This window comes from Tribolium castaneum, chromosome 1 (genome assembly GCF_031307605.1).
Source record: "Tribolium castaneum strain GA2 chromosome 1, icTriCast1.1, whole genome shotgun sequence".
In the NCBI taxonomy this organism is placed as follows: Eukaryota; Metazoa; Arthropoda; class Insecta; order Coleoptera; family Tenebrionidae; genus Tribolium; species Tribolium castaneum.
This window is the reverse complement of record NC_087394.1, coordinates 13,831,590-13,844,652: the sequence shown is the minus strand read 5'-3', so window position 1 is coordinate 13,844,652 and position 13,063 is coordinate 13,831,590. Positions and strand designations below refer to the sequence as shown.

The window sequence follows — 13,063 nt, the reverse complement described above, 5'->3', positions numbered from 1 at the left end:
CTAAAAGTACAAGTGTTAAAACAACTTAATTAATCTAAGAAATACTGTTAACTCAAAAATGGATAATATGAGGTAGGAAAAAAAATATTGTGATCTTTTAACGTCGTTGAGAATCTAGTTAATGCATTCCTTACTGCAAGTGAATTATTTACTTAATAACAACGAACACAACACACATGTCACAACAAAGCCCTTTTTTGCCGAATTAACTCTACTAAACTATCCAAGGAAAAATGTTGGTCCCCTTCCAAAAACATTTGCACCCTTAGAACATACGTAGAATGAAACGATTGGTCTAAAACATTATCATGAAATAAAATTCATTAGTAACTCTCCTACTTACGTTGGCCAGTTTTTAAAAGTAGAAGCGAATTCACTTCAAAACCTTCATTATTGACTTTATAACCCAAAACTGGCAATGGTGAAAAATATGTTCCAGAACTCTGATCCTTAGTTAAAGGAAGATCCAAAGATAAGGACTGTAAGTCATGTATTGATTTTGGACGAATCCTGATACTATTCGTTCGAAATTCATAATTAATTGCTTTGCAATAGATTTTAATTAGTTTAATTCTGCAAAAAAAACAACGATTTATAACATTTTTTGGGGCAAAGTGGGTTCAAATTTTAGGACTCAGTAGTAAATTTTAAGAGAAGAAGTTTTAGTTAGAAACACAAAAAATAACGATAAAGTCTTTACAGTTTTAGGAAATTTGGAGGGTGAAAACGAAGTCATAAAAAACAGCATGCTCCAGTTTTTAGTTATGATAATCGTCAAATTACTTGCTACATGGTTGTAATTTTTTTTTCCTGAGAAAAGAAGTTTTTCTTTCAAATTTTTGTGGCGAGAAGCTTATTTTTGCCCATAGATTATACCAGCGAGTTGGTAAAGCTCATGATTGGCGAGAAAATGTTAAAATATTTAAACAAATTCAAAAAAATATAGATATGACCCTCTAATATCACTTAAAATTACTTTCAAGTATATACAATGCGTTTCAAACTTTGTTTTTAAATAAAACACCCATAATTTGGATTTAGCTTAAAAGTTTAAAAAACTAAAGTACTAACGATATCTGCACATATTTAAAAAAATCATTACATTAAAACCGCAAAAAAAAACAATTGAATCAGCTTAAAAGAAGAAAGTATGAGCTTAAAGCATTTAAAGCTCATACTTTCTTCTTTTAAGCCTTAAAATACTAAAGGATTTAAACATTTTTTGGAGAAGTTAAAAAAAATAATAAATAAAAGTTGAATAACCTAAAATAATAATACAACACCTAGTTTTTATTTTTGCCTCTAAAATGCTTTTAAATATTTTTTTTTCGAAAAATATTAACCAGTTAATAAATGTCTCTTACTGATAACAAAAAATATAATATTTAAGTAACTTTAAACATTTGAAAAAGCAGTTATTGATTACGTCCAAAAAATGCAATCTGGTAGTGTTTATACGTAGTGTAAAATCGAAGTGTTTACGAAATTAAAAGTTTGTGAATGAAAAATACGCAAATAAGTCTGCAACAAATTTCAAACTAAAACACAAATTTAAATATGAAAATTTAAAAAATAAATTTAATCCGAAAATCTAAACTGAACCTAAAATCCTTTAATCGTGAATAATATACTCAAAAACTTAAAACCCGAACTTAATTAAAGAACTCAAAAAAGTAAGCGATTTCTAAATTTGAATTTATTACTCCCATTTCAAGGGAAGTTTTAACATTTACAATTTGTTATTTATAAGACTTTGGCCCGAATTCTTATTATTAAATTTAATAACGTCTCTAACTTATGTTCTCTCATTTTAATTTTATCATTCAATTCACAATTAATTACTTTAACAAAAATACTACATTATTGTACTTATTTTTTGTTTTTAAAAAAACAGAGTAAAGTAAATAATCCAATGTAACTTCAACTTCACATCAAAAGTGCGAAATGAATTTTGTTAATTTATGATTTAATGAGCATATAAACGCCAGAAATTTAAAATTAAAATAGTCAAACACATTAAAATTTACAATCCAAAGAATGTGAACAGAAAAATTAAAAAGTGCACCAAAGTTTATAAAAGTATTTCAGCCATTCCATTTAAACGGACAAATTTTTAGATTTCATTTTCAGTTTTTGACGCCCAGTATTAGTAGAAGTGAATTTTTCTTTATAGGATTTTAGTACCAGTCAAATTCTTTGTAACTTACAATTAGAGGCACATTTTTAAAATATGAAATAAGAGTAGGAAAAAGAAATACAAATTGATGACGGACGGGACACAAAAACACATTTTTATCGTTGAACATTCGTGTTAAAATTCTGTTAATTTAAAAGGCACTAATTCCAACAACTATTTTTAAAGTAAAAGGTGGAACTTGTTGAAACTTTTAAAACCACAAAACCGAAAAATAAGGCAATGTGCTACGACTTCTGATCAGTTTATTTTTTGTTTACATATGACAGACGGGACAAAAAAAACTTGTGTGTGAAAATAGCTCTAAAAAATTTACTCGGACAGGTTTTAAATATTAATTAGAGAGTGGAAATTAAAAGTTCTTGGTTTTGTCTAACAACGTAAAAAATAAGAACATTTTATGTTTTTGATAACGGATGATACAACAAAAGTTATAAAGATCAAAAAGTAATATTATTTATCAATTTATTTACCGATTTCCATTTTCTAAACTACCAGAAACCAGAAAAATACTTTTCAAAAAATATTCAACAGTTGTAATAATAATAATAATAATAATAATAATAATAATAATAATAATAATATCCTCTGTCAAAATCCGTTCTCTCGCAAAATACATTAAATATAAACCGAATCGTGTAGCTTGAAAGAGACTTAATATTACTAAAATCATTTTTGAATTTTGGGGTCAGGTTACATTTTTCCTGGAAAGGCTGATTTATAAATGTTGACCATTATTTTTGTTAAATAATGTCTTAAATCAAATAAATTTTGTAAGATGGGATAAAGTTTCTATGCACCCTAAATAATATGCATAGTTATTGCATGTTGGATTAATATTAAAATTAATATTTGTTGTAAGGAATTACCGAAAAATTCTGAAAAATTATGCTCACTTCTGGATGATAATTCGTTTTTGAGATAAAATAGAAAATACTTTTAACAGGGGCACCTTGTATACTAATTCAAAATATTACAAAAAAAATGAAGAAGTTTTAAAATTCATCTAGAGAGTTAAAATTACCTTTCGTCAAATTTTAGATCAGTCAAGTAGAGGTCTCCCAATCGCAATGCGTCTATTACGTGTAAACTATACTTATATCCAACTTTTCCAACTGATTCTTCCATGTAACATTTTTCCTTTACCAATTCTCCATACAGTAAGGTCCCTCGAACCAGTTGCAAATTTTTCACTCTCACCCATTTATTACCCTGCATTCGATAGACTCGCGATAATCCCACCCCTATAATTAACTCGTATGTTAACCGGGGATTAATAAACCTAACCATTAATACCTGCATAAAAGTTGCAAATGTTTGTGGCTCTTTTACATTGCATTAGAGCGTAATGCCAGTCATTTAAGTCATCCACAACCGTTTGTAATTGTTCAATTGAGTATATCTCACGTGGTTGCACCAAAAGTAATTCTGGTAAAAATAATATTAAAGAAAAAAATTAAAATTAAAAAAATGACACACCTCTATTTTCGACTGTTTCGTCAAGTAGGTTCTCCGTTGTGTACTTGGGGAGAGGTATTTTAGGTTTGTCTGGAATTTTCCAATAATCTAGACACTGTCTTCTCAGTTCTTCTTGTCGGTACTCTGTCAACAAAGGGTTTCTACAAAAAGCGGCAAGTTTTTGTAGACTTATCGTTTGGTTTTTGGCTATTCTGCAAAAGTAGTGTTAAAGAATCAAAATACTGAACCAAAAGTAACGCACAAAATTCATATCTTGGTTATGAGTAATTTAAAAAAAAATCCTCGAACAAGTCGATTTTTTTTACATTCACTTCTAACGTTATGATTACGGTACTAAGTATAAACACAGGTATAAAAAAATTAAAAACGAAGAAAGTAAAATAAAAAAGTTGTAAGAGTTATTAAGAGTATTACACAAAGAGCGTAATTTTTTCGTTCTTGCTTTATATTATAAAGATATGAAGGTTTTTTTGTTAATGTTTTGAGTTTAGACATCATATTAAATGTTTTCATGCAATTTTTCCAAAAACCAATATAAAAAATAATTGCCGCTTATACAGGGTGTCCGTTTTTCGAGCTCAGTTATTACAAGAGATACGAGGTCGGTTAAATTATGGCAAAGTGGCACATTTCTACGCTGAACCATTATCTGAAAGAAAATTTGATGTGCCATTTTGAAATATTGAGAAAAATAAATAATTTGTATGTAATTTTCGTTTTTATTTTTTAAGCGAAAACCACAAGAACTACACGCTTTTAAGTAGGACATTCTTTAGGCACATTTTTACAAGAATTTTAAATCTGTCATTATCTTTTCCAAGGAGTTTTTGATGTCAGAGGTACAACACTCAAATTTGGTTTTTCTTATGGACGCCATATTTAATATTTGTGTTTTTGAAAAGTCTTTTTGTTTGTGATTACAATGATGTATCACCATGATATGATCGAATCTTATATGCTGATTAGAATTAAGAAAAAAGCGTTTTTGCAAAGAAGTGCTTTGGAAAGAACGTCAAAAATGTTGTCTAGCAAACTAAATAACTAAAAAGTCTTTTAAATACGTAAGCTTGGCAGAAAAATGAACCTTCCAGATCCAAATTCAATTACACCTCCAAAATCTAGTTTGTTTAAAAACAAAATCTTGGACGTTTTTCCAAAGCACTCTTCGCAAAAATGCTTTTTTCTCCATTTTGATCAACGTTTACAATGTGATACATCGTTGTAACCAAGAATAAAAACACTTTTCAAAAATACAAAAAGCGAATATGGGTTCTATAAAAAAAACAAAGTTGAGTGTAGTAACTCTGACATCAAGATCGCTTTGAAAAATACGATGACGGTTTCAGATTTTTTGTAAAAAAGTACCTGAAGAACGTCTTAGTTAAAAACGTCTAGTTCTTTTCATTTTCACTTGAAAAAATAAAAACGAAAATTACAAGTTTCCGTTTTTTCCAATAATTCAAAATTTAAAAATGACACATCAAATTTTCTTGCAGATGATTGTTCAGCATAAACATGCGCAACTTTGCCCTAATTCAATCGACCTCGTATCTCTTATAATAACGGAGATCCCCATGGTGGAACTCAGAAAACGGACCCCTTGTATACAATAAAATCACCTACCGTTTTTCTAGCAGCGTTTGTGGGATGAGAATAAAACATCCAATATATAGAGGGACTAAAGTGCAGCATTTAATCCCGCGAGTGGAATTTGTTAAAGGGCAACAACCATTTAAGGTATTTAGGCACTTTGATCCCGAGGTAAATACGCTATTTTTTGCACTTCCGAGACTAAAATAGTTACTTTACGAAGTTTCTGTCTACAGAAACTAAAGTGGGTCATTTATTCCACAGGGAATAAATGAACTCTCAGGGGGTTCAGTTCATAATGAATTCCTAAGGACCTACTTTTTGTTCACTGTTTTAGATAAGACACATTTTTTTGGTAGAAGAGAAAAATATCAAATGAAATTAAAAAATAAAAAAATATTTTTTGCACTTTCGGGACTAAAGTAGGTCATTTATTCCAGAGGGAATAAATAAACTCTCTAGGGGGTTCAGTTCATAATTAATTCCTAGGGAATAAATGACCCACTTTAGCCCCAAAAGTGCAAAAAAATATTATTTAATTTTTAATTTCATTTGAAATTTTTTCTTCTACCAAAAAGATGTGTCTTATCTAAAACAGTGAACAAAAAGTAGGTTGTCATTTAAAAAAAAAAGCGATCTGTTCAAGGATTTTTTTTTTGAAAAATGATTACTAACAAAGATATGATAAATTTTGTGCGTTACTTTTGGTTCAGTCTGCATAAATTCGAAAAACTTACCTATTATTACTATCACAAACGTACGAATAGAAATTGTGATCGCTTTTTAGGATAGATAAAGGTACGATTTCTATTACGTCCAAATTATTGTCGTTTTTCAGTTCCCACAATCTTTGAACAATTTTTTTCAAATAAATTCTTATGCTTTCAACATTTTCCCGGCCCTTATAATTACAACAAATGACGTATCGTTCCGAATTTGCAGGCCTTGACGAATTAGGTTTCAAAATGCATACTAAAATAGCCAATTAGAAACGAGCAATTTTGGAACAAAAAAATACCTTTCTCAAAACAATGATAAATTAGGTACAAAAGTCCAACACTAAAACAAGTAAAAATGTCGAATACTTTGGTCACAAAATGACCATGTTTACGCAAAATTTCCAAAGCAATCAAACACTGACAAATGTACAAACTTTTGGACAGAATTTCTTGGATATTTTCGTTCCCTTCAACGGAAAACCCCTAAAAAACGACAAGAAAAACCTTGAAAAAATGCGAGAAATATTTTCCAAACGTACGCCATCTGCCATCATGAAATGCACTCCTTTGTTCTCCGTTTCGAACAAAACCTTCTCAGAAAAATCGCTGATATTTTCAGGAGAGCAAGCATTGCCGTCACCGCTGGCTCCGTACAGTGGCAAAAAAGTGACAGGAGAGGCACAAAGTGACTCCGTTAATTTAAAATCGTTATCACCACGTAATGTGAGACCAAATCCCTTAAACATCCATTTTTTTCGCCATAAAATGTATTCGGTAAATCCCCCAGGCCCGGCACAAACGTCCGCAAAATAGTAAGGTCCGGAATCTTCATGGTGGCTGTGATTTATGTTTGTGAACATGAAATCGGTTGCAGCGTCAATGTTTGCCATTTTTAACGACGCTCGATTCATGAAAAAAACGGAACGGATTGTTTCAAAAGGGTTCGCTCGCGCACGAGCTTGGCAGAGTTCCTTAAGGTCTAGTACGTCAAATATATTCTAGAAAGAGGAGAAAATGATTCAAAACTAGATGAAGAGATAATTAACACATACACAGGGTTGCTAAAATGTTTGGATACAGCTAAATATTTTCAGAACAGTTTAACAGAGCGCCTTGAAATTTGGGGGACAGTTACAAGAGTTTAAATTCTATCACCTGAAATCTATTGCAATTTTCTATTTCTTTCATTTATTTAAAAAATACAAGACTAACATGATTTTTTAATGGCACGAAGGGTAAAATTTAATAATTTTTAAAGAGCATTTTTTTATTAATTCAATGATGTAAGAACCCACCTTTATCTTTAATAAAAGGTAAAAAAAAATTAAATTCAAACATTGTATTCTGGATTTCTGGAAAAGAAAACTTACCTTTGAAAATATTGTTATTACTCTCCGTTTCAATTGATAATAGAATTCACTTTTTTAGCGATTTCATTTCACCAAAGTTGTGTTGATTTTTCATGTCATATTTTTCTCCTTATTTGTTAAAGTTGGCAGTAACATTTTTTTCTTTGATCCTTCTTGACATTAAAAAAAATCAAGTTAGCCTTGTATCTTAATAATAGATGGAGACAGAAATTTGAAACAATAAAATTTATACAGGCTGTATCAGAAATACAGGGTGACACAGGGGTGCGTAATCGGTCTATAACTTTTTTATTATTTAAATTATTGCGATTCTGTTTTCATTATCCGATAAAGCGACTTAAAGTCCACAAACTCAAAATGTTTTTATTGTACACAGGGTGTTGTATACAGGGTAGTGAACAAAAGTTATATTTTTTTAAATGGAACACTCTATATATTTTTGCATAATTTGATTCTACGCAAGAAAATAATGTAACTTTATATAAACTGTTATGGGTCTATTTCTTTTCGTTTCGGAATTATTCAACTTTTCGTTATAGAAAAGACCAATTTTTGAAAAATCGCTGCGAAGTCGCCTATGAATATTTTTCGGTAAATTTGCAACAGAAAAACTCAGAATACCCTGTAGTCTTAGGAAATAGTCGATTTTTACTTGAAACACGGAAATAATGTACAGGTGTGCCAAAACGCAAAAAGTTGAATAACTCATTTTTTTTTAATGGAACACCATGTATTTATTTACATGTGTCGATTGCATTTTTCATAAGCTTTCTATTGATATGCGGTTTTTATAGCAAATTTACAATATTTCTTAAAGTGTTCAAAAAAATAAAAAATAAATTTTTTATTTATTTTATTCAATAATTCTTGATGAGTGAAATTCATTTATGTATCAGGTAATAATTAGATTACTTGTGTAATTAGTCACATTAGTACATGTCAAAAAATTAATTACTATTTGACTATCAGATTCTAGGCTAACAAATTTTCTTGTAATAAAATATATTTTTTTTGAACAATTTGGAAAAATATTTTAAATTTGCTATGCAAACCCTATACCGTTAGAAGGCTTATCAAAAATGCTTTCGATACATTTAATAAAATACAGGATGTTCCATTCGAAAAAAATTAGTTATTTAACTTTTTGCGTTTTGGCACACCCTGTATATTATCTGCGTGCTTTAACTAAAAGTTGTCGATTTACTAAAACTGCAAGGTATTCTGAATTTTTCTGTTGCATATTTATCGGAAATTATTCATAAGCGACTTTGCAGTGATTTTTAAAAAATTGGTCTTTTTTATAACGAAAAGTTGAATAATTCCGAAACGAAAAGAGATAGACCCATAACAGTTTACATAAAGTTACATTATTTTTTTGCGTAGAATCCAATTATGCAAAAATATATAAGGTGTTCCATTTAAAAAAAATATAACTTTGTGTTGTATACAACACCCTGTGCATAATAAAAATATTTTTAGTTTGTGGATTTTAAGTCGATCTATCGGATAATAAAAATGTCATGGCAATATTTCAAATAGCAAAAAAGTTATAGACCGATTACGCACCGCTGGGTCACCCTGTACGTGTGTTAATTTTACCACGTAATAAAACTCGTCAAACACAACAACTTTTCTATATAAAGTTTTGCAAAATTCTCATTTATAATTTTCACTGTTTTCCTCCGTTCTTTTGTGCAAACGAGCCGGTCAGTGTTTAATAATTAGTTTTTATTAGTAAATAACGAATGAGAGGTAACACAACACAACCTTGATCATAGCTTGGCCCATTTTCCCCTATCTTTCTTTCAAGACCCTCTCTCTCTCTCTCTCTCTCTCTCTACTTTTTCAAGGCAACCCCTCCCACTTCCCCCACCACTTCAAAGCAAAGTCATTATTGGACCTTAATGTTTTCAAGGTCAAGGCTCTCATATTACCCCCTTTACAAGGCCAACAACTCCCCTCTTTCCTATCATTCAGGGTCATTGAGCTAATATATAGGGTGATTCTAAATAAAACTTTTTAACATCTAATACAGCTAGAGCACAGATCTGTGGCTAGAGCTTAAGAATTTTGTATACGATCCAAGTCGACCATTCTGAGTACAACTAACTTATTTTCAAAATGGTTAAGCTTCCGGAACTACAAAAAAATTGGCGCCAAGTTTGAAATTTTAAATAGTAACCACACATTTTGATTGCATATTTGAATTCACCTTCTTAAGCTGAATAAAATTTACCCAAGTTATATCTGTTATAATTTTTGACATATGTCAATTTTTTTGTAAAAATTTTCATTTGCAAGGGTTTATCTAAGATATCACAGCCTTTGCACGCTTTGCGATAAGTGAATATTTTTTTGCATTCGATAACCGAAGGTTATTCAAAATTGTCATCTGTCCAATTCATGGATAATATTATTTTTTGAAAATGGTTATCAAAAAACTGCTATAACCCAGTTTTTTTTCAAATGAAACGACCCCATTTTCTTAACGGCAATCGAAAAAACATCGATATTTACGGTGACTTATCAATACTTCCTATACTATCTCTTACAGTTTTTGAAAAAATCACAAAAAACGGATTTTACCAAAACACACCTAAAAACGGGTCGCAAAAAGTGGCGTGATATCTCACGAGTATGACTAACCCTGAAAAAAGTTGATAACCCGACACATTTCCTTCGGTAAACATTTTAAACTTGGTTAAATCATAGCCAAGCAATGAAATACGTCAATCCAGGAAATAAACTGTAACCAAAATATCTTTGGTTTAACAGTCAACTGAAAACCGGGCGTTAGTATGATTTTTAGTAAAAATACGCCCAAAAACTATACATTCAAATTTAGAATAAGGGAGTTACCTCGGGAGTACAGGAAAGTTTGAAACGAAGAGAAAATTTGAGAACTTATTTTGTAAAATTTTGGCAAAAAATGTTCCAATTTAATTGAAGTTGTTTTTTTTTGTTTGCAATTTAATCGTGATATCTAATGTAGTTGGATTAAAAAAAATTAAAATAACCATAAAAATCATTTAATTTAAATTTGAGTTATAAATTAACTTCTTATGCAATATTTCCTCATAATGACGCAAATTTTTCTCAATTATTATTTTCAATTACAAATAAAAATGGAGAAAATACTTTTGTTTGTATTAAATTTGAAGATGTTATTTGTTTAATATTAATACCACGTGATCATTTAAATTTATAATTATACTAGGCTTTAACATTTTTTTAACTTGTGTGAAAATGTTGATTATAACAATTAATCTGAAGAGTGAAATAACAATTTCGAACGAGTTAATTAGATTGAATTTTTTCCTTCAATTGAAGCTTTTCAATCATAAACGAAGAAAACCGCCTACTCTATAATAGATATAATAAATTCAAATTATGGCATGGTATTGGCTTTAATAATAATCATTAATATTATATGCGATATTAGGTGCTTCACGTAGATACAGGGTGCTCAAAAACTGGCGCACCAGTGGTACGTTATTGAGAAGCAAGTGCAGATTACGGGAAAAATGTTGAAAAAATTCCCAAAGTCATATTTTAAAAAATCTGGAGCTATAAACTTATTGTGTTAACTTCTTTGGTTTTCATTATTTTTTTATGTTTTTATGTTTCATACCAAGTAATCGTTCCGTAACAAAACGATGAATAATTATTTTTAAATTTACTTTCACATTTTAGCAGTTTTTTTAATTTAAAAAAATTAAAATTCATCAAAAAAATCACAATGTGTAGATGTGACAACACTGGGAATTATTTCCTAGGAAACCGTTTTAAAAATAATTTATTTTTATTGATGCTCAAATTCTATTGCGATCATGACTGTTAGACAACGTTGCCACATATCATTTATCTAAAATCCGTTATTTATCAATAACTTTAATACAAAAATTTTTTTTACTATTTTTACCTTTATATGTAACCAGTTCTCTACCACACACCATTGAGTTGGTGCGCCAGTTTTTGAGCACGCTGTATAAGCCACTAATACAGACTGTTCAGAAAATAAAAAATGTTTGTTTATCAGTAAATAAATAATAAATCAATAATTCAATGTGGTGCACCCTGTGGCTGCTCCTCCAAATATCTACTGTAGTTTCAGAGTACAGATAAACAATAAGTTTTTTCAGTTTTTAGGGCTATTAGGAACTGTGATGAATAATTATGTTTCAAATCCTTTTATCCAAAATGATTAGTGCTGTGTGAGGTTTTAGGGAAACTATCACATCTCAAAGTAAGCTAAGCAACACATGAAATTCAAATTTCAAGGATGACTTAGTGAGGAACCATTTTCAAACATTTTTACATTGAGCAAATTACATACTTTTCCCTGTAGAACATCATGCAATGTTTGTTTGTCGCAAAAATTAAACTCTTCTTCCATATTATTAGTGGGCTTGCCCTCCCTTGGCCATTTAACCATCTCATCCTCGCTCAATTCCAAAACTTTTTCGCTACACAACCAGCTAACTTTTTCAACAACTGTTGGTTTCTTTAACAATTTTTATATATAAAACTCGACATTACGAAACTAAAGCATACATCTAAAGAGTAGTCCCACTCTTCTTTAGAATAATCCAAATTTTTTATTTCCAATCCTAAACCTCGCTTACTCAAATGTGGCTCAACGGCTACAGGTTCCGTCACACCTTGCTTGTTCTTACCCAAGCCAAAACCAGACTGATACCCCATCATTTTCTACAAAAACAAATTATTAAAAATTGTTCACTCAATGCCACCACAAGAAATGATAATAATTTAAGTACCATCATTCTGAGGATTTTCTTATCAACAAATGTTGAAGCTTCCTCTTCCTTTTCATCATCCTTCGCATTTATAGTGGGCCATTCTCGACCAATGTTCACTTCGCCCCCTGAAAAACGGATAATAAAAGTAACCTAGCTAATACGCATCACGATTTATTTACTAAATAACGAACCTGCAAGTGGGTCCATTTTTACAATAGAAAAATGCTCCAAATTGTAGTTCACTACTGCTTAGCGTAAAACATAAATACCCTTATTAGAGATATTTCAGTACTCGAAAATAAACAATAGTCAGAAAGTGAGGTTAGAAGTGCAACCCACTTCACGTTGTGCGTTGTTGACCAATCAGGAAGCAGCAACCTTGTATAGGCAGCCTCACCATCCTTGAGCCTATTAAAAAAATTTATAAAATAGGTAAGCAACAGTTGGATTAGAATTTTCTGTTTAATGATTGCCTTTGCTAGTTTTCTGGTACTTAAACCTGTCAGAATAAGAAGGATTCAACTCTGATGAAGAGCTTGTTAGTTTTATTTAGAAAACTGGAGACTGTGGTGACAATTTTTATACAGGCTGTCTCGCGAGAGGTGGTGCATATATGGGGTGTTCAATGGTATAACAAAATAAGTCCAATTTTAGACTTTTTGAGAAAAATATTGCAATTTCAAATGTAATAATTGGTTTTGCAATATACTGGTTTATTTAGATGTTATTAAACAATTTTGTTATAACACCGAAAATTTGTGAACCTTTGTTCAGTGCAATAATGAGATAAGTCCATCAATCATTATTTTCTACAAGTCTACAAATTAATTTAAATGTAAAGTAATATAAAAAATTATAAATTTAGATCTGACATTTCATTTTACGTATTTGCCATAAATTTGAATACAATATTATCACTAACGGGAAGTTGGTGAATATATTTTTTTCTAC

At 30.1% G+C, this 13,063-nt stretch overlaps 1 protein-coding gene across 1 annotated transcript; it reads right to left on the bottom strand.

Annotated features, from left to right (window-relative positions):
* Positions 1 to 68: 68 nt before the first annotated feature.
* On the bottom strand, positions 69 to 12,482 carry Cmtr1 (Cap methyltransferase 1). The gene is made up of 12 exons (XM_015978374.2): positions 12,304 to 12,482; positions 12,131 to 12,237; positions 11,907 to 12,062; positions 11,689 to 11,856; positions 6,522 to 6,980; positions 6,282 to 6,465; positions 6,001 to 6,235; positions 3,674 to 3,864; positions 3,491 to 3,622; positions 3,219 to 3,438; positions 344 to 573; positions 69 to 295 (listed from the first exon to the last, which is right to left on the bottom strand). The coding sequence occupies exons 1-12, from the start codon at positions 12,317 to 12,319 to the stop codon at positions 180 to 182; spliced, it is 2,214 nt and encodes a 737-aa protein (XP_015833860.1). The 5' UTR covers positions 12,320 to 12,482; the 3' UTR covers positions 69 to 179.
* Between the last annotated feature and the right edge of the window lie 581 nt (positions 12,483 to 13,063).